Raw genomic sequence first — 27,941 nt, forward strand, 5'->3', positions numbered from 1 at the left:
GAAGCTCCCACCACCACCGCTGTACTGGCAGCCATCAACCTGGCTTGTGGTTGAGCAGAGCTCCCCCTGTGGGAGCGCACTGACCACCAGGGGGCAGCTCCTGCATTGAGCGTCTGCCTCCTGGTGGTCAGTGTGTGTCATAGTGACCAGTCATTCCCAGTGGTTCTGCTGTTAGGGTCAATTTGCATATTACCCTTTTATTATATAGGATAGAGGCCTGGTGCATGGGTGGGGGGGCGGCTGGTTTGCCCTGAAGGGTGTCCCAGATCAGGGTGGGGGTCCTGCTGGGGTGCCTGGCCAGCCTGGGTGAGGGGCTGAGGGCCGTTTTCAGACTGGTCACACCCCCTTCAGGGTAGGGGTCCCCTCTAGGGTGCCTGGCCAGCCTGGGTGAGGGGCTGATGGGTGTTTGAAGGCTGGCCACAGCCCCTTCAGGGTGGGGGTCCCCACTGGGTTGCCTGGCCAGCCTGGGTGAGGGGCTGAGGGCCATTTTCAGGCTGGCCACCCCCCCATTCAGAGTGGGGGGTCCTGCTGGGGTGCCTGGCCAGTCTGGGTGAGGGGATGATGGCTGTTTGCAGGCTGGCCATGGCCCCCAGCCACCCAAGTCCCTGGTGGAGGCTGGCTGAAAGTAGGTATCTGGGATTTATCTTCTATAATTGAAACTTTGTTTCCTTGAACGGAGGCCACAGCTGGCCAGGGCAGGCGGATGCTTGGCTTCCTCCATCGCCTGGGCAACCAAGCCTCCTGCTTGCTCCAGCTCTGTGGCTACCGGCCGCCATCTTGGTTGGTTTAATTTGCATATAGTCACTCTGATTGGCTGGTGGGCATGGCTTGGGGCATATTGGAGGTGCGGTCAATTTGCATGTTTCTCTTCTGTTAGATTAGATAGTTGGGAATACATTAGTAACCATGTTAACACACATAAAACTAATTCATTCATTCAAATTGCAATATAGTAAACAAATGGGACTACATCAAACTAAAAAGCTGCACAGAAAAGGAAACCATCAACAAGATGAAAAATCAAGCTATTGAATAGGAGAAAATAATTGCAAATCATATGAGGGGTTAACGTACAAAATATCTAAATAACATATTCAACTTAATAGCAAACCCTCCCCCCAAAACAATCTGATTTAAAAATGGACAGAGGATCTGAATAGACATTTTTCCAAAGAAGACATACATATGGCCAACAGGTACATAGAAAGGGTCTCAACATCACTAATCATCATGGAAATGCACATGAAAAACATAATGAGATATCACCTCACATTTAGAATGGCTATTATAAGAAATACAAGAAATTACAAGTGTTGTTGAGGATGTAGAGAAAAGGGAATCCTTGCACACTGTTGGTGGGAATGTAAATTGGTGCAATCCTTGCACACTGTTGGTGGGAATGTAAATTGGTGCAGGGTCCTCAGAAAAGTAAAAACAGAACTACTGCATGATTCAGCAAATCCACTTCTGGGTATTACTCCAAAGAAAACAAAAACACTAACTTGAAAAGGTAGATGCACCTCCATGTCTATTGTAGCATTATTTACAACTAGAGGCCAGTGCATGAAATTTGTGCATGGGTAGTGTCCCAAGGCGGGCCGGTGATAATCAATAATTTGAAGATATTATTCTATTGTCTAAGGCATCTATTATTGCTGATAAGAAATCTTCCAACCTAATTATATTTCATTTGTAAAAAATATGTAGTTTCTTTCTGATAGTTTTTTAAGATATTTACTATCTTTGATTCTTTGCACTTCACCATGATATGTTTGGGTATAGATTTATTTAATATTTCTGCTCAGAATTCACTGTGACCCTTTAATCTAATGATTCATATGTATCTTTAATTTTGAAAAAGTACTTCTCCAAATATTGCTTCTTCCTGATTATCCATATTCTGTCCTCCTGGAAATTTTATTTGATATAAATTGGACCTTCTCACCCTATGCACCACATCTCTCAACTTCTTTCTTACTTTCCCAATCCCTTTTATGATTTCCTCTGTGTCTATCTTCCAAATGCATCAATTATCTTTTTATCTGAATTTACTTACTCTTCAACCCATCCTGTATAATAAAAGCCTAATATGTTAAGTGACCAGTTGGCTGGTCAGCTGTTCAAACAATCAAAGCATAATATGCTAATGATATGCTATGACTGCTCAACAACTTGCTATGACATGAACTGACCACCAGGGGACAGTCAACGAGTTGCTATGATGTGCACTGATCACCAGGGGGCAGATGTTCAACCAGTAGGTTAGTTTGTTGCTGGGGTCCCGCCAATCAGGACTGAGTGAGATGGGCCGGACATGCCCTGGAGCCCTCTTGAGGTCCCTCCCCAGCTGGCCAACTTCCCGCATCCCTCCCTGGCCCCAATCATGCACCAGTGGAGTCTCTCAGCCTGGCCTGTGTCCTTTCACAATCTGGGACCCCTCAGAGGATGTTGGAGAGCTGGTTTCGGCTCGATCCCCCAGGCCAGGCTGAGGGATCCCACTGGCGCATGAATTTGTGCACCGGGCCTCTAGTTACAAATATAGTTGTCTTGGGATTCCAATATGCCAGTTCTTTTTCATATTGATCAGTTCCTGACTTATGATTTCTATTCATTTAACCTTTTAAACACATTTATTTAAAGTCCCCTTCTGATTAATCTACTATTTCTAGTTTTTCAGGTATAAAATATCCCACATAGTACATCTAGTCATATTGTCTCAAAGTAGTTCATTTCAGTGGGAAGTCTGTAATTTTTTAAACTATGAATTCATTTTCTATAGACGTTTTCCAAGGGAGTCTCAAATGCTATCTAATCTAATAATAGACAAACATGGTAATTGACCGTACCTTCGCTATGCCGCCCATTGGCGAATCAGTGCGATATGCAAATTAACTGCTAAAAAGGTGGCAGCTAATTTGCATACTGCAGGCAGGGCTGGACAGTACGTGCCACCATCAGGGCCCCTGTGTGCTGCCTAAGCCCCGCCCCCAGCCGGGACCCCCATGTGCAGCCCTGGATGGGCAGGACCCCCTCTAACTCTGGCCATCACCACACTGTTGTATGTGTTCCCATGTTAAAGGGCCCCCAGCGGGGACCCCCGGGTGTAGCCCTGGGCAGAGGGGCTTGGCAGAGAAAATGGGCCGCCTAAGCCCCACCCCCATCTGGGACCCCCATGTGCGGCCCTGGGCAGGTGGGACCCCTGTCTGCAGCCCTGGGGCAGAGTGAACGCGCCGCCTAAGCCCCATCCCCATCCGGGACTCCCGTGTGCAGCCCTGGGCAGACGGAACCCCCATCTGTGGGCCTGGGTGGAGGGGCTTGGCAGTGCGATTGGCCCGAGGAAGCCCTATTCTTTCAGGAATCCTCCTGCAACGGGCTGCTAGTCTAATCTAATAAAAGAGAAACATGGTAATTGGCGTACGACCGCTACCCTTCCCATTGGCTAATCAGGGAGATATGCAAATTAACTGTCAGCCAAGATGGTGGCCAGCAGCCAGGCAACTTGAAACTAACATGAGGCTTGCTTGTTTCAGTGACGGAGGATTCCGACGTTCTCCGCCTTCCTTGCCGGCCTCTGAGCCTGCAGTTTGAAACATTTTAACAAATATAGAAGCTAAAAAACCCCCCAGAAACCAGCTTTCAGCGAGCTGGGATCTCAGAGCTGCAGTCAGAGCTGGAGTTATATATTGTTTCGATTTCCTACGTTCAGCAGCGGAGGCCTAAGAGCTGGAGCCTCAGAGCTAAAGCTGGCCCAGAATTAAAAAAAAGAAAAAAGAAAAAAAGGAGCGGTTGGGAGCTTCCGTCACCCGCCAGCCTGAAAACAGCCCTCAGCCCCTCACCCAGACTGGTCAGGCACCACAGTGAGGACCCCCACCCTAAAGGGTGTGTGACCAGCTGCAAACAGCCCTCAGCCACTCACCCAGGCTGGCCAGGCACGCCAGTGGGGACCCCAACCCTGAAGGGTGTGTGACCAGCTGCAAACAGCCATCATCCCCTCACCCAGGATGGCCAAGCACCCCAGTGGGGACCCCCACCCTGAAAGGTGTGTGACCAGCTGCAAACAGCCATCATCCCCTCATCCAGGCTGGCCAGGCACCCCAGTGGGGACCCCCACCCTGATACAGGACACCCTTCAGGGCAAACCAGCCAGCCCCCACCCATGCACGAGGCCTCTGTCCTATACAGTAAAAGGGTAATATGCCTCCCAGCACCGGGATCAGCATGACAGGGGGCAGCGCCCAAACCCCCTGATCGCCCTGCGGCTCTGTGTGTGACAGGGGGTGGGGCCACAACCTCCCTATCCGCCCTGCTCTGTTTGTGAAAGGGGAAGGCGCCCCAACCCCCTGATCATCCCTGCTCTTTGCCTGATATGGGGGAGCTCCCCAACCTCTGATCGCCCTGTGGCTGTGTGTGTGACAGGGTGTGGCGCCCCAACCCCCTGGTCGGCCCTGCTCTGTGTGTGACAGGTTAGAGCCATAACCTCCCCATCGGCCCTGCCCTGAGTGTGACAGTGGCGGCGCCCCAACCCCCTGATTGGCCCTGCTCTGTGGGTGATAGAGGGCGGAGCCACAACCCCCACCCCTCCCACGGGACCTGCTCTGTGTGTGATGGGGTAGAGCCATAACCTCCCCATAGGCCCTGCCCTGAGTGTGAGAGTGGTGGCATCCCAACCCCCTGATCGGCCCTACACTGTGGGTGATAGAGGGCGGCGCCCAAACCCCTTGACCCGCCCTGCTCTGTGTGTGACAGGGGGTGGTGCCCCAACTCCCCTATCGGCCCTACTCTGAGTGACAGGGGGAAGCTCCTCAACCCCCTGATGGGCCCTGCTCTGTGCGTGACAGGGGGTGGCAACGCAACCTCCCCATAGACCCTGCCTTGAGTGTGACAGGGGGCGGTGCCCCAACCCCCCTATCGGCCCTATTCTGAGCGCGACTGGGTGTGGCATCGCAACCACCCGATCCACCCTACTCTGTTCATGACAGGGGGCGGCGCCCCAACTCCCCAATCGGCCCTGCTCTGAGCCCGACCAGGGGCTGCACCTAGGGATTGGGCCTGCCCTCTGCCACCCGGGAGCAGGCCTAAGCCAGCAGGGCGTTATCTCCCGAGGGGTCCCAGATTGCGAGAGGGCACAGGCCAGGCTGAGGGGTCCTCCTTCCCTCCGAGTGCACTAATTTTTGTGCACCGGGCCTCTAGTCCTATATAATAAAAGCCTAATATGCTAAGTGTCCGACAGTTCAACCAGTCACTGTGATGTGTACTGACCACCAGGGGGCAGATGCTCTGACCAGTAGGTTAGCTTGCTGCTGGGGTCCGACCAATCAGGACTGGGCGAGATGGGCTGGACACACCCTGGAGTCCTCTGGTGGTCCCTCCCTGGCCCTGATCATGCACCGGTGGGGTCACTCGGCCTGGCCTGTGCCCTCTCACAATCCAGGACCCTTCTGGGGATGTCGCAGAGCCAGTTTCAGCCCGATCCCCACAGGCTAGGCTGAGGGAACCCACCAGTGCACGAATCTGTGCACTGAGCCACTAGTAGGTTATAAGAAGCCTCCCTTTAAGACAGTTTCACATTCACCTTTGTCAAGACCTTAGGGGTATCATTGATTTTGGATCAGATATTAGTGTTAATTCTTTAGCACAGTTTCTTCATCATTTCAGTCATCTGAACTGTGACCATACTTACATACTGCAGAGTCCTGGGATTCCAAGCTTTTCCCACTCATTGTCCAGGGGATACAGGGAGCTTTTTAATACTTTCCCATGTTAAAGGGAATAATTTCATTGGTCATCCACAACCATCCAACTTTATTTTAGTTCTAATTCACATAAAAGGAGGCATGTGGTCTGGACTTCCCTTTCCATATTGTTATTATACTTCAATCTATAATCGTTTAGGCCTTTATCTACTTTTGAAATGCCCATTAGCAGTTTTAGTTTTAGCTCCTACTCACTACTAATTTTAAATTCTTTTGTTTCTAGCACATAGGTGTTTTTCATTCTTGTTTGAAGCTTGGTTATATATTTATATTATAATGATTTCCATTTTATTTCTTATGTTTATTGTGGGATACAGACTTCAGATACGTTTGTACATTCTTTTTGTATTGTTGACACTATTACAGATGTCCCCCACTTGCTCCCCACCTTTACTCATCTCCACCCAACCCTTGCACCTCTACCTCTGGCCATCACCACACTGTTGTATGTGTCCACTGGCTATGCATATCTTTTGTGAATTCTTAATTTGCCAGAAGGACTAGAGGTCAATCCCAAAATAAGAATAATTCAAAAAGCAAGAAGGACATAAAATGATAAAAAGTCTAGTCCAGAGAGATGACCCCATATAAAATCTGATTTAAACTAAATCACTCTAAGGCTATCTTTCCAGAACTAAATTACTTTACTAAATTACTTCAGAAATGAACCCCAAATTCAAAACAGTCAACCCAATAGCTAAGAAAGAAACTTTAACAATATTTTAGGCTTTACCTGTATTTATTGTCAAATTAAAATTAAACTTTCTACTTATTCTTCTGATAATTAAAAATAGTACATTTGAAGGTATATGCTACTAAAGAAGCAAATTGATAAGTATAAGTTTGTTCATATTGACTTTCACTTTGGTGATACCACAATATTGTTCTAAATTGGGACCAGTATTTTTGACAAGGACCTATACTAATATAAATGAAAACCAGCAACAAAAATAACTAGCTATATATCTTTTTTTAAATTTATTTTTTATTTTTTATAGCTTAAAGTATTACAAAGGGTATTACATATGTATCCATTTTATCCCCCCGCCCTAGACAGTCCCCTAGCCTCCCCTATCACCCAGTGTCTTATGTCCATTGGTTATGCTTATATGCATGCATACAAGTCCTTTAGTTGATCTCTTACCCCCCTACCTCCTGCCCCTCAACCCTCCCCGGCCTTCCCGCTGCAGTTTGACAATCTGTTTGAGGCAGCTCTGCCTCTGTATCTATTATTGTTCAAAAGTTTATAATGGTCCCTATTGTCCATGAATGAGTGAGATCATGTGGTATTTTTCCTTCATTGACTGGCTTATTTCACTTAGCATAATGCTCTCCAGTTCCATCCATGACGTTGCAAATGGTAAGAGTTCCTTCCTTTTTAGAGCAGCATAGTATTCCATCGTGTAGATGTACCACAGTTTTCTAATCCATTCATCTACTGATGGACACTTAGGCTGTTTCCAGATCTTAGCTATGGTGAATTGTGCTGCTATGAACATAGGGGTGCATATATCCTTTCTGATTGGTGTTTCTGGTTTCTTGGGATATATTCCTAGAAGTGGGATCACAGGGTCAAATGGGAGTTCCATTTTCAGTTTTTTAAGGAAACTCCATACTGTCTTCCATAGTGGCTGCACCAGTCTGCATTCCCACCAGCAGTGCACAAGTGTTCCTTTTTCTCCACATCCTCTCCAGCACTTGTCGTTTGTTGATTTGTTGATGATAGCCAGTCTGACCGGTGTGAGATGGTACCTCATTGCTGTTTTGATTTGCATCTCTCGGATGATTAGTGACTTTGAGCATGTTTTCATATGTCTCTTGGCTTTCTGAATGTCCTCTTTTGAAAGGTGTCTATTTAGGTCCTTTGCCCATTTTTTGATTGGATTGTTTATCTTCCTTTTGTTAAGTTGTATGAGTTCCCTATAAATTTTGGAGATTAGGCCCTTATCAGATATGTCATTGGCAAATATGTTTTCCCACACAGTGGGTTTTCTCGTTGTTTTGTTGATGGTTTCTTTTGCTGTGCAGAAGCTTTTTATTTTGATGTAGTCCCATTTGTTCATTTTTTCTTTAGTTTCAAGTGCCCTAGGAGCTGTATCAGTGAAGAAATTGCTTCGGCATATGTCTGAGATTTTCTTGCCTTTGGATTCTTCTAGAATTTTTATGGTATCCTGTCGTACATTTAAGTCCTTTATCCATTTTGAGTTTATTTTTGTGTATGGTGTAAGTTGGTGGTCTAGTTTCATTTTCTTGCATATATCTGTCCAATTTTCCCAACACCATTTATTGAAGAGACTATCTTGGCTCCATTGTATGTTCTTGCCTCCTTTGTCAAATATTAATTGAGCATATTGGTTCGGGCCGATTTCTGGGCTCTCTATTCTATTCCATTGATCTATATGCCTATTCTTGTGCCAGTACCAGGCAGTTTTGAGAACAGTGGCTTTGTAATACAACTTGATATCTGGTATTGAGATCCCACCTACTTTGTTCATTTTCAGGATTGCTGCAGCTATTCGGGGTCTTTTTTTATTCCAGATGAATTTTTGGAAAGTTCGTTCTAGATCTCTGAAGTATGCTGTTGGTACTTTAATGGGAAGTGCGTTGAATTTATAGATTGCTTTGGGTAGTATGGACATTTTAATGATGTTGATTCTACCAATCCATGAACACGGTATGTTCTTCCATCTGTTTATGTCTTCCTCTATGTCTTTTTTCAATGTCCTGTAGTTTTCTGAGTAGAGGTCTTTTACCTCTTTAGTTAAGTTTATTCCTAGGTAGCTTAGTTTTTTCGGTGCAATGGTAAACGGGATTGTTTTTATAATCTCTCTTTCTGAAAGTTCACTATTGGTGTATAGAAATGCCTCAGATTTCTTGGGGTTAATTTTGTATCCTGCTACATTGCCAAATTCATGTATTAAGTCTAGTAGCTTTTTGATGGAATCTCTAGGGTTTTGTATGTATAATATCATGTCGTCTGCAAATAAGGACAGTTTTACTTCCTCTTTTCCAATTTGGATGCCTTTTATTTCTTCTTCTTGCCGAATTGCAATGGCTAAAATTTCCAGTACTATGTTGAACAGGAGTGGTGAGAGGGGGCATCCCTGTCTTGTTCCTGTTCTTAGGGGAAATGGTGTTAGTTTTTGTCCGTTGAGTATGATGTTGGCTGTGGGCCTGTCATATATGGCTTTTATTATGTTGAGGTATGATCCTTCTACTCCCACCTTGCTGAGAGTTTTTATCAAAAATGGGTGTTGGATTTTGTCAAATGCTTTTTCTGCATCAATTGATATGACCATGTGGTTTTTTTCTTTCAATTTGTTTATGTGATGTATCACGTTTATTGATTTGCGCATATTGTACCATCCTTGCATCCCTGGGATAAATCCTACTTGGTCATGGTGTATGATCTTTCTGATGTACTGCTGGATCCGATTTGCTAAGATTTTGTTGAGGATTTTGGCATCTATGTTCATGAGGGATATTGGCGTGTAATTCTCTTTCATTGTGTTGTCTTTACCTGGTTTTGGTATTAGGGTGATGCTGGCTTCATAGAATGAGCTTGGAAGTGTTCCTTCCTCTTGAATTTTTTGTAGTAGTCTGAGGAGGATAGGTTTTAGTTCTTCCTTGAATGTTTGGTAAAACTCCCCTGTGAAGCCGTCTGGTCCTGGGCTTTTGTTTGATGGAAGCTTTTTGATGACTGCTTCAATTTCTTCCATAGTTATTGGCCTGTTGAGATTTTTAGATTCTTCCTGATTGAGTTTTGGAATGCTGTATTTTTCTAGGAATTTGTCCATTTCCTCCAGGTTGTCTAGTTTCTTGGAGTAAAGCTGTCCATAGTATTTTTTAACAATCATTTGTATTTCTGTGGGGTCTGTTGTTGTTTCGCCTCTATCGTTTCTGATTTTATTTATTTGGGTCCTCTCTCTCTGCTTCTTGGTGAGTCTGGCTAGAGGTTTGTCAATCTTGTTTATGCTTTTGAAGAACCAGCTCTTGGTTTCATTGATTTTCTGTATTGTTTTTTTGGTCTCTATGTCATTTATTTCTGCTCTAATCTTTATTATCTCCTTCCTTCTGCTCACTCTGGGGTTTTCTTGTTGCTCTCCTTCTAATTCTTTGAGTTGTAGAGTTAGATGATTTACTACCATTTTTTCTTGTTTTTTGAGATAGGCCTGTAGAGCTATAAACTTCCCTCTCAGGACTGCTTTCAATGTGTCCCATAGGTTTTGGATTGTTGTGTTTTCATTGTCATTAGTTTCCAGGATGTTTTTAATTTCTTCTTTGATCTCATTGGTAACCCAATCAATATTTAATAGCATGCTATTCAGCTTCCAGGTGTTTGAGTATTTTGGGTTGTTTTTATTGTAGTTTATTTCTAATATTATGCCATCGTGGTCTGCGAAGACGCTTTTTATGATTTCAATCTTCTTGAATTTGGGGATACTTTGCTTGTGACCCAATATGTGGTCTATTTTTGAATATGTCCCATGAGCACCTGAGAAGAACGTATATTCTCTGGCTTTGGGGTAAAGTGTTCTGAAGATGTCTATTAAGTCCATCTGATCTAGTGAGTCATTTAGGATTGCTGTATCTTTGCTGGTTGTTTGTCTATAGGACTTATCGAGTGCTGTCAATGGTGTATTAAAGTCCCCTACTATGATTGTATTGTTGTCGATCTCTCCTTTGATATTTTCCAGGAGTTTTTTTTATGAATTTGGGTGCTCCTACATTGGGTGCATATATGTTTACCAGGGTTATATCTTCTTGTTGTATTGATCCCTTTAGTATTATGAAGTGGCCTTCCTTATCTCTTGTTATGGCCTTCACTTTGAGTCTATTTTGTCCCATATAAGTATTGCTACCCGAGCTTTCTTTTCCTTTCCATTTGCCTGAAAGATATTTTTACATCCTTTCACTTTCAGTCTGTGTGACTCCCTTCTAATGAGGTGGGTTTCTTGTAGACAGCAGATGTATGGGTCATGTTTTTTTATCCATTCAGCCACTCGATGTCTTTTGGTTGGAGCATTTAGTCCATTTACGTTTAAAGTTACTATTGAAAGGTACTTGTTTGTAGCCATTTCTTTTTTTGTGTGGCTGTTTTCTTTCTGAGCTTTTTATTTCTTCTTTTTATACCAGTCCTGTTAGCATTCCTTGCATTGCTGGCTTGGTGGTGACAAACTCCCTTAGTCTTTTTTTGTCTGTGAAGCTTCTTATTTCCCCTTCAAGTTTGAATGATAGCCTTGCTGGATAGAGTATTCTTGTATTCAGTCCTTTGCTTTGCATCACTTTGTAAATTTCAGTCCATTCTTTTCTGGCCTGATGTGTTTCTGTTGAGAAGTCATTTGACAATCTAATGGGAGATCCCTTGTATGTAACTTTCCGTCTCTCTCTTGCAGCCTGTAAGATTCTCTCTTTGTCCTGAACATTTGCCATGGTGATTATGATGTGTCTTGGTGTGGGTCTTTTCGGGTTCACCTTGTTTGGGACTCTCTGGGCTTGTGTGACTTTTTTCTTCCCCACCTCAGGGAAGTTTTCTGATATTATTTCCTCTAATAGGTTTTCTAATCCTTGTTCATCCTTCTGTTGTTCTGGTACTCCTATTATTCGTATGTTGTTTCGTTTCATGTTGTCCCAAAGCTCCCTTAGGCTCTCCTCCTGTCTTTTAATTTTTTTCTCCAATTGCAGTACATTTTGGGTGTGTTTTGCTTACTTGTCTTCTAATTCACTAATTCGGTCCTCCGCTTCTCCTAGTCTACTGTTGATACTTTCAATGGAGTTTTTCATTGCAGCTATATCACTCTTCATTTCTTCTTGGTTCTTACTTAAGGTGTTGATTTTTTCATCTGTTTCTTCTAGCTTCTTCCATATGTTATCGATTTTTTCATCTGTTTCTTCTTGCTTCTTGCAGAGGTTGTCGATTTTTTCCTCCATTCGGTTTATGCACTCTAGGATCCTTATTCTGAATTCTTTATCTGTCATGTTGCATGCCTCTGTATTACTTAGCTGCTTTTCTGGAGAGTCCTCCTTCTCTTTCCTTTGGGGGTTTCTTTGTCTACCCATGTTTGATCTCACTGACATATCTAGATGTTGAGTTGTTCAGTGGTTGCTCCCTTGGTGGCAGTGACTCCTTGGTCTGTGGTTGCTCTTCGGGCGGTTGCGGTAGCAGCTGCTCTTCAGTTGTCAGCAGCTCCTCTGGTGGGTGCTGTTCACAGCTGTGGTGGCTCTTCTGGCTGGTGGGGCGAGGTTTCACGTACAGCTGCTGTTCCTCAGCAGAGGATGAGGTGCTCAGGAGGTTGCTGTTGCTTGGATCTGCTGCGTTGATTTAAAGGCACAAAATACAACATAACAAGGCACCACGTACCAGGCACTATACACAAATATATTCACGATATTAATAACCCCAATTAAAGGTGACCACCTGAATTAAGAGAATTAGGGGATAAGGAAGAAGGAAGAGAAAAAGATAAAAGAGAAAAAGGAAAAGAAAAGTAGGGACCAAAAAAAAAGGGAGTGCAAAAATGAAATTGGGAAAAAGGAAGGGGGAAAATAAAAGCGAGAAAAGAAAAGAAAAAAAAAAAGAGCGAAAAGAGAGAATGAAGTGGAAGAGGGAAGACTTTTTATATGAGGAGAATACTCCTATAGAACAGCCATTAATCCCAACAAATTCCCGCAACAGCTCCCTGGATATGAATGCAAACTAGAAACAACCAGTAATATAACGATGAAAATAGAATGGTGAACACAAATCCCAAAATAAAATAAAGAAAAAATAAAATGGCACTTTAAAAAATGGTAAAATGGTAGCAGTAATAATACTGGTTAAAAATAAGAAGGTAGTAATTAAAAGGGTAAAATCAGGTGATGGAAAAAGAAGAAAAGAAACAAAAAAAAAAAGAAAAAAAAAGAACAGAAAAAAAAGAATGAAAAAAAATTGGTTTCTTAGTTAAAAAGTGAAAAAAGAAAAAAAATTGCAGTAGTGGAGGTCCTTCGTTTCTTCTATTCTTCAGTGTGGCTCGCCTTAGACCTTCCAGGTATTCAGGAGAGTGTTGAGTTTCCCTGCGATATACTGTTCCTCTGTGTTGTAAACCACAGTCCTTATTTTAAAGCATGCCGCATTTATTTCCCAGACTGCCTTATTTTGTGTTTAGCAAAGAGTCAGTTTGTGGGTCAGCCTCTGGGTGGCAGTGTTCTGGGGTTGGCCTCTGAGGCTATAGGGCCTCTCTGTCCAGTGGAAGTTCACTGCCCAGAGCTGACTGCGTAATAGTTAGTTACCGGCGCTATGTTGTTGCTGGGATTGAAAATCCCCCTATAGGCCAGACCCTGTTAACTCCCAGGGACTGATCAGGTTATCTTAATCCTTGATCTTGTACAGGGTGGAATCTGGGTGTGGCTGTGCTCCTTGCCTGGGGGCTGGGCGGAGGAGACTCACTCTCAGGAGGGGGTGGCTGCCCCAGTCCTGGGCTCAGGGGTGTCTCAGCACTCAATTCACTACCACCTCTCCCGGCTCCCCCTCTTTCCCCAGTCTCTCCCCAGATTCCACTCCTCCGCACACTCTCCCTCTCTTCAGCACAGGTGAGTGTCTGTATCCGAAATGTCCCATGAACAGGATTCAGTGAAAACAAACAAATGCTGGCCGCGGAAACGGGGAAGGCTTGGTTTCTGTAAGCTTCTTCTCTTACCGGGACTGCATGGTCAGGTCAGCTCTTCAGGCTGCCCCCTTTAGGCTCAGTCCTCCGTGATCACAGAACCCAGCTCTCAATTCCCCTGGCGGCGCCAGGAATCCCACGGTTCTCCTTTCCCCTGTCAGGGGCTGTGCCTGTCCCAAGGGACGCGGCTGTCTGCCACGCGGTCTCCCTCTGACTCTCTGGGCTCAGAGGTCTGGCAAACTTTCCTGCCCAAATCCTTGGTTTTTTTTACCTTTCCCGGGGAGTTCTGCTCTTCCCGGCTGCAAACCCTCTCACCAGCTGAGCAATTTCGCCAATTCGGTGTGAGTGTTACTAGCTTCAGCTGCTCGCTCCATTTGCTCCGGGACACGACCTGGGACATGTCTGCCTATATCGCCGCCATCTTGGTTCTCCCGCTATATATCTTTTTAGAATACTTATATTATGCTAGTGGCAGGCATGGCACAAAAATGCAGAATCAAACAGTGACCTTTATATAATAGTGTTCCATAAATATTTCATTAATATTACTACTAATAATAAAGCAACATACGTTGGAAGATACTTGGTGTGTCTGGTATATTTTCCCTTGTTTGTGCAGAAGTTTCTGGCTGAGGTACAGGAACTCTACAAAATATGAAATGAGAATAACCAATAGTTATAAAGAGACTTGAATAGAAAAATTAATTGGTCCATTCAGAATTTTTTCTAGTTCAATAAATTTAGAAAATATGTACGTTTATTTTCTTAAAATGATGCATTAAAATGTAAGAACAATACATTCAAATAATGAACAAATACCCATATACTGTATAACAATTCAAATACTGCAATAGATTGAAATATTCTTTTAAGGATTATTCCACAAAAGGAAGTATTCAATTTTATTAAATATCAACTAAAGATAGATATATACTTCATATGATAGGAATTTAAAAATTAGTTCTATGGCCTATTTTCATGTTTGCTTTGTTCAAATATTCTAGAAAACCATTTGGCCTAACTCTCCAATATTTATGCTTTTCTTTCTGCCCCTTTTCCTTTGCTTAACTCTTATCCTTCAACATTTACCTCAATCATTATCCTATATAATAGAAGCCTAATATGCTAAGTGTCCAATCATCCAGTGACTGGTTGACTGTTCAATCAATCAAAGCATAATATGCTAATGATATGCTATGGTTGCTCAACCACTTGCTATGATGTGCATTGACCACCAGGGGGTAGATGCTCTGACCAGTAGGTTAGCTTGCTGTTGGGATCTGGCCGATCAGGACTGAGTGAGATGGGCCAGACATGCCCTGGAACCCTCTCTCGGCCCCTCCCTGGACTTGATCATGCACTGGTGGGGTCTCTCGGTCTGGCCTCTGCCCTTTCACAATCCAGGACCCCTTGGGGGATGTCAGAGAGCTGGTTTTGGCCCTATACTGCAGGCCACTCCCTTTGGGAAGGCGCCAGACACAAGCTCATGGCTGGCGAGCACTGCTGTGGTGACATGAGCCTCTCCCAATCGGGACTGATTAGGCATAAGCCCATGGCAGGTGCAGTGGGGCTGGGATGAGTGGGAGCGGCAGGTAGGAGTTGCAGTCAGTACTGGACTATGGGTTTTGGTCCAATCCCCACAGGCCACCCCAAGGGAGACCCCACTCATGCACGAATTTGTGTACCAGGCCTCTAGTTTCCTATAAGAAGCTATGCTTGATCTCTAGTCAAGGCTCACTGCTCCTTGTGTATGCTCTCATAGCACCATGAAAAAACTTCTATTATAGTATTCATCGCACTATATTAAAATTAGTTTATAGGTTTGTCTCTTCCACCTGATTCTAAGTTCTGCTTAAAGTGTTACAAAAGTATAAACTACATTTTACTTATTTTTGTATCACCACATATTATCTTCTCACTAACTGTTTATTGAACTGAAATGAAATGAATGGAGGAAAGGGGAAGCATTTTATTTTGCAGCTGAGGAGAAGCCTGCTTTTATAAGGAAATATTTCCACCTAATGGGTTTTTAGCATATTTCTGTGATCAGATTTTTCTATTGTATTTCCAAAACTAAAAGCATGAAAATCAGAATTGTCATGTTGTAGAATGCCACATAATCAACTAAAGATGAATATATACTTCATATGATAGGAATTTAAAAATTAGTTCTATGGCCTCTTTTATAATGTCAAGTTATTAATGAACTAAAAAGAAGTCATTTTCATGAAAAAAGACCAATCCTATATAATAAAAGGTTAATATGCAAATTGGCCCCTCAAACAGGAGTTCAACTGGGAGTTTGACCAGGGTGTGGGGCTGGCTGGCCAACTGCCTGCAGCCCCTCCCCTCAGCTGGCCCTGTCCCAAATCACCACCCACCCCAATCGGTGCGGGCCGGCCAGACCTCACCAATGCACAAATTCGTGCATTGGGCCTCTAGTCTACACTAATAAAAGAGAAAAACGGTAATTGGCGAACGACGATACCCTTTTCATTGGCTAATCAGGGCTATATGCAAATTAACTCCAACTAAGATTGGCAGTTAACTGCCAACAAGATGGCGGTTAATTTGCATATGTAGGCACAATGCAGGGAGGTGAAAGGGAAAGCAGGAAGAAGCCCCCTGCCACTGACAGGGATCAGAAACCCAGGGGGGAGCTAAGAGCAGGGGGGCAGGGCAAAGGCGGCCCTGGGGCCGCCTTTGTCCTGCCCCCCAGCCATGATCAGAGAATCAGGTGCCTTTTCCACCCTGGCCAGTGATAGCAGGAAGTAGGGGTGGAGCCAGCGATGGGAGCTGGGCACAGTCGAAGCTGGCAGTCCCAGGAGCTACGGGTCCCTTGCCTGGGCCTAAAGCGGAGCCCATGATCGCGGGGCCGCTGCAGCTGCGGGTCCCCGCTGCCCGAGCCGGACGCCTCAGCCAGAGGCGTTAGGCCTGGGCAGGGGCGGAGCCTGAAACCACGGGGAGCTGGGGGTCCCCTGCCCAGGCCTGAAACCTCTGCCAGAGGCCTCAGGCCTGGTCAAGGGGCCGATCCGGTGATTGGTGATCGGAGGGTGATGAGGGTCAACTCCTCTGGCCGAGGCATCAGGCCTGGGCAGGGGGCGGAGCTGGGGATTGGGGGGATATGATTGTCCCCTTGCCCAGGCCTGAAGCCTGGGTCAGAGGCATCAGGCTTGGGCGCTGGGGGGAGCAAGCGATCAGAGGGAGATTGGGGTCCCCTGCCCAGGCATGATTCCTGGGCCAGAGGCCTCAAGCCTGGGCGGGGGCCAGAGCCAGTGATCAGGGGGAGATGGGGGTCCCCTGTCCAAGCCTGAAACCTCTGGCGGAGGCGTCAGGCCTGGGCAAGGGGCCAATCAGGTGATCGGAGGGTGATGGGGGTCTACGCCTCTGGCCAAGGCATCAGGTCTGGGCAAGGGGCAGAGCCAGCAATCGGAGGGGTCTGGGGGTCCGCTGCACAAGCCTGATGCCTGGGCCAGAGGCATCAGGCCTGGGCTGGGGGCAGAACCAGTGATGGGGAGAAATGAGGGTCCCCTGCCCAGGCCTGATGCCTCAGTCAGAGGCGTCAGGCCTGGGCAAGGGGCCGATCCTGCGATTGGAGGGTGATGGAGGTCAACGCCTGAGGGCTCCCAGTATGTGAGATGGGGCAGGCTGGGCTGAGGGACACTCCCCCCACCACCACCCAGTGCACGAATTTCGTGCACCGGGCCCCTAGTCTACTTATATAAAAAACCATGGGTGGTGTTCATCACATCCAGAAGAACTGCCACAACCAAGCAGAAGGAAACCAGTCCTGCAGGGGTTGTCTTGGCAACGGCTGCACCCTTTCACAAGCTGTTTCCTGTAAGGGTGGGGTTTGAGGCAGGAACCCACCCTGGGAGCATGGAGGCAGAACTTTCTAAAGTGTGCCGCATGCCAACATGGCCAGGGGTAAACCTGAGTGGGGGCGGCAGAAAGGCTTAGAAAAGACAGACAAGATAATGAAAGCCAGGTCTCGGTGGGATGCTGCTTCTTTGAGAGACAGCGACCATGCCCACAGCCATGCCTTTATTTTATAGCAGATGCTACGAGGCAAAGTAAGGGCGTGACCAAGATGTTTACAACATTCTCCTGGATTTCAATCCTACCTAACTACATGCACCTGAACTCTATCAAGCCTAAATCACTCAGGCAAGTGGGGCCATGTGTTTGGACCATAGGTTCAAGCTTACAACTATAGCTGTTGGCTATAATTGTTCTGGGAGGGCCCTGCCCTCCAAGCTGGGACTGCACGTGGCAATGAGAGGACTGTGCCCTCTCATCAGTCCAAGGCTTGAACCTGTCCAAAACACTGTAGCGGTTCCCCACAATAAAGTTTTAATTCTGCTTCTTTGTTACTAATGTTGTGGCCCCACCCCATAACAAAGACACAGTTTCTGGAGGATGAGGCCCAGGAATCAGGATTTTAAAAAGATTCCCAGGTGATTCTAATGTGCAGCCAAGGTTGAGAACCACTGCTATAGATAATATTAAAAATATATCTAAATGTGCAATTCTTTGTCCAAAAAATGAGCATGTTCAAAAATTAAATGAAGAAAATTTGGATATACTCGATGGAGATTTTCACACATATTTGAGTGATGATTCCATTGATTCCACAGATGATGCTGAAAAGCAAAATTTTCCCATCGAATTTCTTAATAGTATTACTCCTTTGGGAATGCCGTGTCATAAATTAAAATTGAAAGTGGGTGCAATCATCATGCTATTGAGAAATCTCAATAGTAAATGGGGTCTTTGTAATGGTACCAGATTTATTACCAAAAGATTACGACCTAACATTATCAAAGCTGAAGTATTAATAGGACCTGCAGAGGGAGAGGCTGTTCTGGTTCCAAGAATTAATTTGTCCCCATCTGACATTGGCCTCCCTTTTAAATTGATTCGATGACAGTTTACCGTGATGCCAGCATTTGTGATGACAGTTAATAAATCACAAGGACAGCCCTAACTGGTTTGGCTCAGTGAATAGAGCATCAGCCTGCGGACTCAAGGGTCCCAGGTTCGATTTTGGTCAAGGGCATGTACCTTGGTTGCAAGCACATCCCCAGTAGGGAGTGAGCAGGAGGCAGCTGATCAATGTTTCTCTCTCATTGATGTTTCTAACTCTCTATCCCTCTCCCTTCCTCTCTGTAAAAAAATCAATAAAATATATTAAAAAATAAAAAATAAATAAATCACAAGGACAAACTCTAGACAAAGTAGGCATATTCCTACCTGAACTTGTTTTTGCACATGGTCAGTTATATGTTGCTTTCTCTCGAGTTTGAAGAGCATGTGATGTTACAGTTAAAGTTCTAAATACTTCATCACAAGGGAAATTACTCAAGCACTCTGAAAGTGTTTTCACTCTTAATGTGGTGTACAGGGAGACATTAGAATAAGTTTAATCACTATCGAGTCATTGTTTGCATCACTGTTGTTTGTATATCATGTTTTTGTTGTTTTCATATCATGTTTCTGTCGTTTTTATATCATGCCTCTGTTATATCCTTTTGTTACTGTTTATTTATTAATAAATTTATATATTATTTTCATATACATTTTACTAATTTCCTTTCATCTCTCACACTTCTATTATAGAGAAAGGTAAAATAGCAATATTAAAATATCTCTAATTAATTCCCTTTTTAAAAAATATATACTTTATTGATTTTTTACAGAGAGGAAGGGAGAGGGATAGAGAGTTAGAAACATCGATGAGAGAGAAACATTGATCAGCTGCCTCCTGCACACTCCCCACTGGGGATGTGCCTGCAACCAAGGTACATGCCCTTGACCGGAATCAAACCCATGACCCTTGATTCCGCAGGCCGATGCTCTATCCACTGAGCCAAACTGGTTAGGGCAATTAATTCACTTTTAATGTGCACGAATTTTGTGCACCGGGCTACTAGTTTAACTATAAAACTCTAGCACATAAAAACATATTTTATAGGTGTAGTTTTAATTTTTCAATTTTTGAAATATGGTATTTCCAGAAATTAGTAAACTGAAAACATCAATTCAGAGAGAAATGTAAATAACTAAAAATAGTTAAATTACACATATTTTGAAATCCTTAAACAGCATGTATATACTTTTTAATACATGTGATTAAAAATAATATATTCATCTGAAATAAATTGGAAGTAATAGTTCCCAATGTGAAACAGTATAATGATATTGTACAGAATTTTACAATGTGGTTTAAGAGGTTTTTCCTGGAATATGTAGTCATTTATTTGTATGACTTAAATGTCTTAAAGGTGCTAAATGACAGAATGGAGTATAAAATGTCTATGGGTATCAACTGAGGAAATTGAAGAAAGAGAGATAAAAATAAAAAGATAAGAAATATTGAAGGATAACTGAGCACAGATAAGAAGGCAAAAAGAAGAGAAGATAAAGACACATATGATGGATACTGGCAAAATATTATAAAAATTATATCAAAGGCTATAAGTTGTACTCTAATCTTGCTATTTTCACTAACATATTGACCTTAGATAAAAGTCATATAGATTCTATTATGTGTCACTTCCTAATTTATATAACAGGATTATAATTAATATCATTATAGTCTTATTAAGTATCTTTTATGCAAAGAAATTAAAAGTACTTAATATATATACACATATGCTTAATTACCATATTTTATCCTTTCTGAATCTCAAATTCTTAATCTACAAAATTGAGATAATTATCCTGTGCCTCCCTCACAGGGATGTTGAGCATCAAATGAGGTAATGGAAGTAATCTTATTAGTAGGATGAAATGAAGAAGTTTTAATGTCCCATTTATTATACTTTATTTCTCAGTGCTAACTTTTTGAATAAGTTGATGGATTTTTACACATTTTTTCTAAAAGAGAGTACCATGCCCTGGCTGGCTTGGCTCAGTAGATAAAGCGTCGGCCTGCAGACTGAAGGGTCCTAGGTTTGATTCCTGGTCAAGGGCACCTGCTTGTGTTGAGGGCTTTGTCTCCAGTGTGGGGTGTGCGGGAGACAGCCAATCAATGAACCTCTCTCATCATTGATGTTTCTATCTCTCTCTCTCCCTCTCCCTTCCTCTTTGAAATCAATAAAAATATAATAAAAAAAGAGAGAGTACCATGATTTACTATCATCCTATATAATAAAAGGGTAATATGCAAATTGACACTAACAGCAGAAAAACCAGGAATGACCAGTTGCTATGATGTGCACTGACCACCAGGGAGCAGACATTTAATGCAGGCACTGCCCCCTGGTGGTCAGTGCGCTTCCACAGGGGAAGCACCTCTCAGCCAGAAGCCGGCTCATGGCTGGCCAGCACAGCAGTGGTGGCTGGAGCCTCTCCCGCCTCTGTGGCAGCACTAAGGATGTCCAACTAACAGCTTAGGCCTGCCAGAGGGATGTCTGACTGCCAGCTTAGGCCTGATCCCCCAGGGAGAGGGCCTAAGCCATCAGTCAGACATCCCCTGAGGGGTCCTGGACTGTGAGAGGGCGCAGGCCCAGCTGAGGGACACCCCCCATCCTCGAGTGCACAAATTTTCATGCACTGGGCCTCTAGTTTGGAATAAAATGTTGGTTTATACAAGCTCTTAAATGGTCATATTTACTATTATTGTACCATCAGAAGAAGACCAATAGGCGACCCAGACATTGGAGTTAGCAGGCCAGGATTTATTATTATTTTTTAAAAATATATGTCTACTGATTCAGAGAGGAAGGTAGAGGGAGAGATAGAAACATCCATGATGAAAGAAAACCACTGATTGGTCACCTCCTGCACACCCCACACTGGGGATCAAGCCCACAACCCGGGTATGTGCCCTGACTGGGAATTGAACCATGACCTCCTGGTTCACAGGTCGATGCTCAACCACTGAGCCCTTCTGGCTGGGCAGTAGGCCAGGATTTACAATACAATGATTAATATGGTCAAGAAACAGAGGGAAAGATGGACAAAACAGATACAGTCTCAAAAGAGAGGGCCGGGGAGAGAAAGAAACATCAATTGGTTGCCTCTTGCACTGGCCCCAACCAGGGTTGGGAAGCAAACCCACAATCCAGATACGTGACCTTTATGGAAATCTAACCCATGACTCTTCCATGGTTGGCCAATGCTATAATGACTGAACCACACTGGTCAGGGCTCTTATTTTGTTAATATTGCTTCTTTTCCACAAAATTATTTTTTTCAATATTTTATTTTAATATTAATTCACATTGCTACACATAGGTGAAGTTCATTCATTTTTTTAATGTTTTCATTGCTTTTTGAGAGAGAAAGTAAGAGAAAGAGAGAAACATCGATGTGAAATAGAAACATCTATCGTTTACTTGCCTCCTGCACAAATTCTGATTAGGTATCAAATCCACAAACTGAGCATGTGCTCTGACTGGGAACAGAACTGATGACCTTTCAATACATGGGATGACATCCAACTGAGCCACACTGGCCAGGGCAAGTTTATTCATTTTCATTGCGTTGTAGTGCTCTCTTGTATGAATATACCACAATTTATCCATTTCACTATTGATGGATAATGGATGGGTTCCTATAAATGGCTGTTAAGAATCCTATCTACTCTCTTCAATAAATGGTGTTGGGAAAATTGGACAGATATATGCAAGAAAATGAAACTAGACCACCAACTTACACCATACACAAAAATAAACTCAAAATGGATAAAGGACTTAAATGTACGACAGGAAACCATAAAAATTCTAGAAGAATCCAAAGGCAACAAAATCTCAGACATATGCCGAAGCAATTTCTTCACTGATACAGCTCCTAGGGCACTTGAAACTAAAGAGAAAATTAACAAATGGGACTACATCAAAATAAAAAGCTTCTGCACAGCAAAAGAAACCATCAACAAAACAACAAGAAAACCCACTGTGTGGGAAAACATATTTGCCAATGTCATATCTGATAAGGTCCTAATCTCCAAAATTTATAGGGAACTCATACAACTTAACAAAAGGAAGATAAACAATCCAATCAAAAAATGGGCAAAGGACCTAAATAGACACCTTTCAAAAGAGGACATTCAGAAAGCCAAGAGACATATGAAAACATGCTCAAAGTCATTAATCATCCGAGAGATGCAAATCAAAACAACAATGAGGTACCATCTCACACCTGTCAGACTGGCTATCATCAACAAATCAACAAATGACAAGTGCTGGAGAGGATGTGGAGAAAAAGGAACACTTGTGCACTGCTGGTGGGAATGCAGACTGGTGCATCCACTATGGAAGACAGTATGGAGTTTCCTCAAAAAACTACAAATGGAACTCCCATTTGACCCTGTGATCCCACTTCTAGGAATATATCCCAGGAAACCAGAAACACCAATCAGAAAGGATATATGCACCCCTATGTTCATAGCAGCACAATTCACCATAGCTAAGATCTGGAAACAGCCTAAGTGCCCATCAGTAGATGAATGGATTAGAAAACTGTGGTACATCTACACGATGGAATACTATGCTGCTGTAAAAAGGAAGGAACTCTTACCATTTGCAACGTCATGGATGGAACTGGAGAGCATTATGCTAAGTGAAATAAGCCAGTCAATGAAGGAAAAATACCACATGATCTCACTCATTCATGGACAATAGGGACCATTATAAACTTTTGAACAATAATAGATACAGAGGCAGAGCTGCCTCAAACAGATTGTCAAACTGCAGCGGGAAGGCCGGGGAGGGTTGAGGGGCAGGAGGTAGGGGGGTAAGAGATCAACTAAAGGACTTGTATGCATGCATATATGCATAACCAATGGACATGGGACGCTGGGGGGTGGGGGAGGCCAGGGGATAGTCAAGGGCGGGGGGGGGAAAGACACATATGTAATACCCGTTATATTACTTTAAGCAATAAAAAAAAAGAAAAAAGAAAAACACTTAGAAAAAAAAAGAATCCTATCTAATAAAAGAGAAACATGGTAATTGGCGTACGACCGCTACCCTTCCCATTGGCTAATCAGGGCGATATGCAAATTAACTGTCAGCCAAAATGGCGGCCGGCAGCCAGGCAGCTTGAAACTAACATGAGGCTTGCTTGCTTCAGTGATGGAGGAAACCAACGTTCCCCGCCTGCCTTGCCAGCCTCTGAGCCTGCAGTTTGAAACATTTTAACCAATATATCTCAGAGCTGGAGTCAGAGCTAGAGTTATACATTGTTTCGAACCGAAACAAAACAGATACCTACTTTCAGCAGTGGAGGCCTAAGAGCTGGAGCCTCAGAGCTAAAGCTGGCCCAGAATTTTAAAAAAAAAACACACAAAAAAACAGAAAAAAAGGAGCAGTTGGGAGCTTCCATCACCCGCCAGCCTGAAAACAGCCCTCAGCCCCTCACCCAGACTGGCCAGGCATCACATTTGGGACCCCCACCCTGAAGGCTGTATGACCAGCTGCAAACAGCCCTCAACCCCTCACCCAGGCTGGCCAGGCACCCCAGTGGGGACCCCCACCCTGAAGGGTGTGTGACCAGCTGCAAACAGCCATCATCCCCTCACCCAGGCTGGCCAGTCACCCCAGTGGGGACCCCCACCCTGATTCAGGACACCCTTCAGGGCAAACCAGCCAGCACCCACACGTGCACCAGGCCTCTACCTTATATAGTAAAAGGGTAATATGCCTCCCAGCACTGGGATCAGCGGAGTCGAGAGGCCTCCTGGCACTGGGATCAGCGTGACAGGGGGCAGCGCCCAAACCCCCTGATCACCCTGCAGCTCTGTGTGTGACAGGGGGCGGGGCCACAACCTCCCTATCTGCCCCGCTCTGTTTGTGACAGGGGAAGGCACCCCAACCTCCTGATCAGCCCTGCTCTGTGCCTGATACAGGGGAGTTCCCCAACCTCTGTTCGCCCTGCGGCTCTGTGTGTGACAGGGTGCGGCGCCCCAACCCCCTGATCGGCCCTGCTCTGTGGGTGACAGAGGGTGGCGCCACAGCACCCCCCCCACGGGCCCTGCTCTGTGTGTGATGGGGTAGAGCCATAACCTCTCCATCAGCCCTGCCCTGAGTGTGACAGTGGCGGCATCCCAATCCCCTGATCCGCCCTGCTCTGTGTGTGACAGGGGGTGGCGCTCCAACTCCCCTATCGGCCCTACTCTCTGAGTGACAGGGGGGAGCTCCTCAACTCCCTGATGGGCCCTGCTCTGTGTGTGACAGGGGGGAGCTCTCCATCCCCCTGATGGGCCCTGCTCTGTGCGTGACAGGGGGGAGCTCCCCAACCCCTCTGATGGGCCCTGCTCTGTGTGTGACAGGGGGGAGCTCCCCAACCCCTTGATCGACCCTGCTCCGTGCGTGACAGGGTAAGGAGCCCCGACCCCCCTGATGGGCCCTGCTCTGTGTGTGACAGGGAGCAGCACCCCAACCCCCGGATTGGCCCTGCTCTGTGTGTGATAGGGGATGGCGCCACAACCTCCCCATTGACCCTGCCTTGAGTGTGACAGGGGGCGGTGCCCCAACCCCCCAATCAGCCCTACGCTGACCATGACTGGGGGTGGCATCGCAATCTCCCGATCCACCCTGTTCTGTGAATGACAGGGGGCGGCGCCCCAACACCCCAATCGGCCCTGCTCTGAGCCTGACCAGGGGCTGCACCTAGGGATTGGGCCTGACCTCTGCCACCCGGGAGCAGGCCTAAGCCAGCAGGGCGTTATCTTCCGAGGGGTCCCAGACTATGAGAGGGCACAGGCTAGGCTGAGGGTACCCCCCTTCCCCCCGAGTGCACAAATTTTTGTGCACCGGGCCTCTAGTCTATATATAAAACACCCTAATATGCAAATAGACTGAATGGCAGAACAACCAAACAACTGGTCGCTATGATGTGTGCTGACCACTAGGGCTCGTGCACACAGAACATGGTGGGCATTGGCCATGGCAGGATGGTGGCGCAGGTGAGTGGGGGCACCAGACAGAGGACCAGGGGCCATGGCAGGAGGGGCTGGGCAGGGGCATGGAGGATGGGCCAAGACCCGCCCCTGTGCCCACTGCAGCCTTGTGGCCCGAAGTTCTTTTCAAGGTGCACAAATTTGTACACTGTGCCCCTAGTTTATATATATAAAAGCCTAAGTGACCGTTCGACTGGTCAACCATTTGACCGGTCAACCAGGAGCTATAACGTGCACTGACCACCAGGGGGCAGATGGTCAATGCAGAATCTGTCCCCTGGTGGTCAGTGTGCTCCCACAGCAGGAGTGCCACTCAGCTGACCAACGGGAGCCAGATACAGGGCTCACAGCTGGCCACCACAGCCCAGAGACCACAGCTAGCCTACCGAGCAGTGGTGGTGGCAGGCGCAGCGGGGCCAGGATGAACAGGAGCAGCAGGCAGGAATGGCAGGTAGTGTTGGACTGCTGGTTTCGGCCCAATCTCCCTAGGCCACACAGAGGGACCCCACTGGTGTATGAATCTGTGTACCGGGCCTCTAGTAATGTAATATTTTCATGAATACAGTGCATATGGACAAGAGTTTCTCAAGGATGTACTTACTTTTTATTTTCAATTTGCTTAGCTGTCAAATTGGTTGGGGTTTTTTGGCATGAAAATACCATTGAAATATATGTCTTTGTTACATGCCATATAATAGCATGTCTTACATTTAAAATGTAGAAATTGAGAGGTAGGGATGTTTTTAGACAAAGGAAAATGAAATATATGATCAACAAGCTACATTGAAAGAAATGCTGAGAGGAAATTTTCAGTCAGAAAGAAAATAACAAAATGAAGTCTGGAAAGACAGGTAGGAATGAAGAGAACCTAAAAAAGAAGATGTGCACAAATATAAATCAATGCTGACCGTACAAGAAAGACAATGCTAATAATATATTGTAGAATTTTAAATATATGTGCAATTAAAATGTAAGACAAAAATAATAAAAATGGGTATAAATGGAGTTGGAAGTGTTCTAGCATTATCAGGAAAATAGTAAAATAAATTTTTTTTTAATCCTCACAGGAGGGTATTTTTAGAGAGAGTGGAAGGGAGAGGGAGAGACAGAGAGAAACACTATGTTAGAGAGACAGATTGATTGGTTGCCTCTCACATGCCCCTGACCAGGACCAGGAGCCTGCAACGAGGTACATGCCCTTGACTGGAATCAAACCCGAGACCCTTTAGTCCACAGGCCGACACTCAATCTTCTGAGCCAAACTGGCTAGGGCTGTATTTAACTATAATAATAAGTTAAGTGTTCAGGTTATAATTTATAGAGTAACCACTAAAGAATATACAACTATCAAAAAAGGGGGAAATTGAATAATTAAAACTTTTTTATTAAGCAAACAGTATGAAGATTGATAGACAAATATATCATTAATTCCAGTAAAAGTGAATAGAATATATACTCTAAGTAAAGACTAAGATTCTCACATTAGTTAAAAACAAACAAACAACTATATGCTGCTTAAAAGTGACAACCTTGCCCTGGCTGAGTGGGTAAGTTGGTTGGAGCACTATCCCATATACCAAAAGGTTGTGGGTTCAATTCCTGGTCAGGGCACTTGTCTATATTGCAGGTTCAATGCCCGGTTGGAGTGCATATGGGAGGCAAATGATTGATGTTTCTCTCACATAGATGTTTCTCTCTCTCCCTCCCTCCCTTCCTCCCTCCCTCCCTCCCTCAAAAAAATCAATAAACATACCCTTGGGTGAGAAATAAAAAAGAAAAAAGTGAGGGCATAGAAAGGTCCAAAGTAATATGGATAGAATATACATACTGTATAAGGCTTAAACAAAAGAAAATTGGTATAAGTAATTTAGTACTACACCAAGTAGACTTTAAGGTAGAAAACATTGTGAAAGATGAAAAAAATGTAATAGTTACAAAGGGGTCAATCATCAGAAAGGCATCACAATCCTAAATCTATATGTATTCAGTCATATTTGTACCAAAAAATGGACAGAACTAAAAGGAGAAATAAATCATCAGTCATATCAGAAGATATTAACAGTGTTACCTGCTCAATTAGCTGATGGAAAAAGCAGAGGCTATAAAAGATGTAATCAGAGAGAGAAACAAGATGGCAGCGTAGGTAAATGTAGGTACTTACATCCTCCTACAAACACATCAAAATTACAACTAAAATACAGAACAACCACCATTCAGATCCACCTGGAATCTGGATGAATGGAAGTACTACAATTAGAAAATTAAAGAAGAAAGCGCATTGAGACTGGTAGAAGGGGTGAAGGCACAGAAGGGGCTGGTCTGACACCTATGTGTGGCGTGTTTTTAATTGGGAGGGATATTGTGGCTGAGGAGGACTCCCATGTAGAGCAAGGGGTTCCAGTCCCATACCAGGCCCCCAGCCCAGGGACCCAATGTTGAGAAGAAAAGTCCCTGTAACTTGGGCTGTTAAAACCAGTGGGATTGTGGCTCAGTGACACAGAGGTTACTGGAGTTCAAGGCAGTTCCTCTTAAAGGACCCATGCAAGGACTTACTTGGACTCACTCCCTCTGAGCTCCAGTGATAGAGCATCAACTTGAAAGGATCCAGGGCCATACAAGGAGGAACTATATTGT

General features: G+C 44.7%; 1 protein-coding gene and 1 long non-coding RNA gene across 2 annotated transcripts in view; one reads left to right on the forward strand and one right to left on the reverse strand.

Moving 5' to 3' along the window:
• Nucleotides 1-27,941, forward strand: part of LOC132224847 (uncharacterized) — a 111,998-nt gene that overhangs the window by 62,279 nt on the left and 21,778 nt on the right. The window lies entirely within an intron of this gene.
• RADX (RPA1 related single stranded DNA binding protein, X-linked) overlaps nucleotides 1-27,941 on the reverse strand; it is a 68,001-nt gene that overhangs the window by 18,147 nt on the left and 21,913 nt on the right. The window contains exon 11 of the mRNA XM_059679939.1: nucleotides 13,971-14,044. Within this exon, the coding sequence (XP_059535922.1) occupies nucleotides 13,971-14,044 (74 nt within the window). The remainder of the gene's footprint in view (nucleotides 1-13,970; nucleotides 14,045-27,941) is intronic.

This window comes from Myotis daubentonii, chromosome X (genome assembly GCF_963259705.1).
Source record: "Myotis daubentonii chromosome X, mMyoDau2.1, whole genome shotgun sequence".
NCBI lineage: Eukaryota > Metazoa > Chordata > Mammalia > Chiroptera > Vespertilionidae > Myotis > Myotis daubentonii.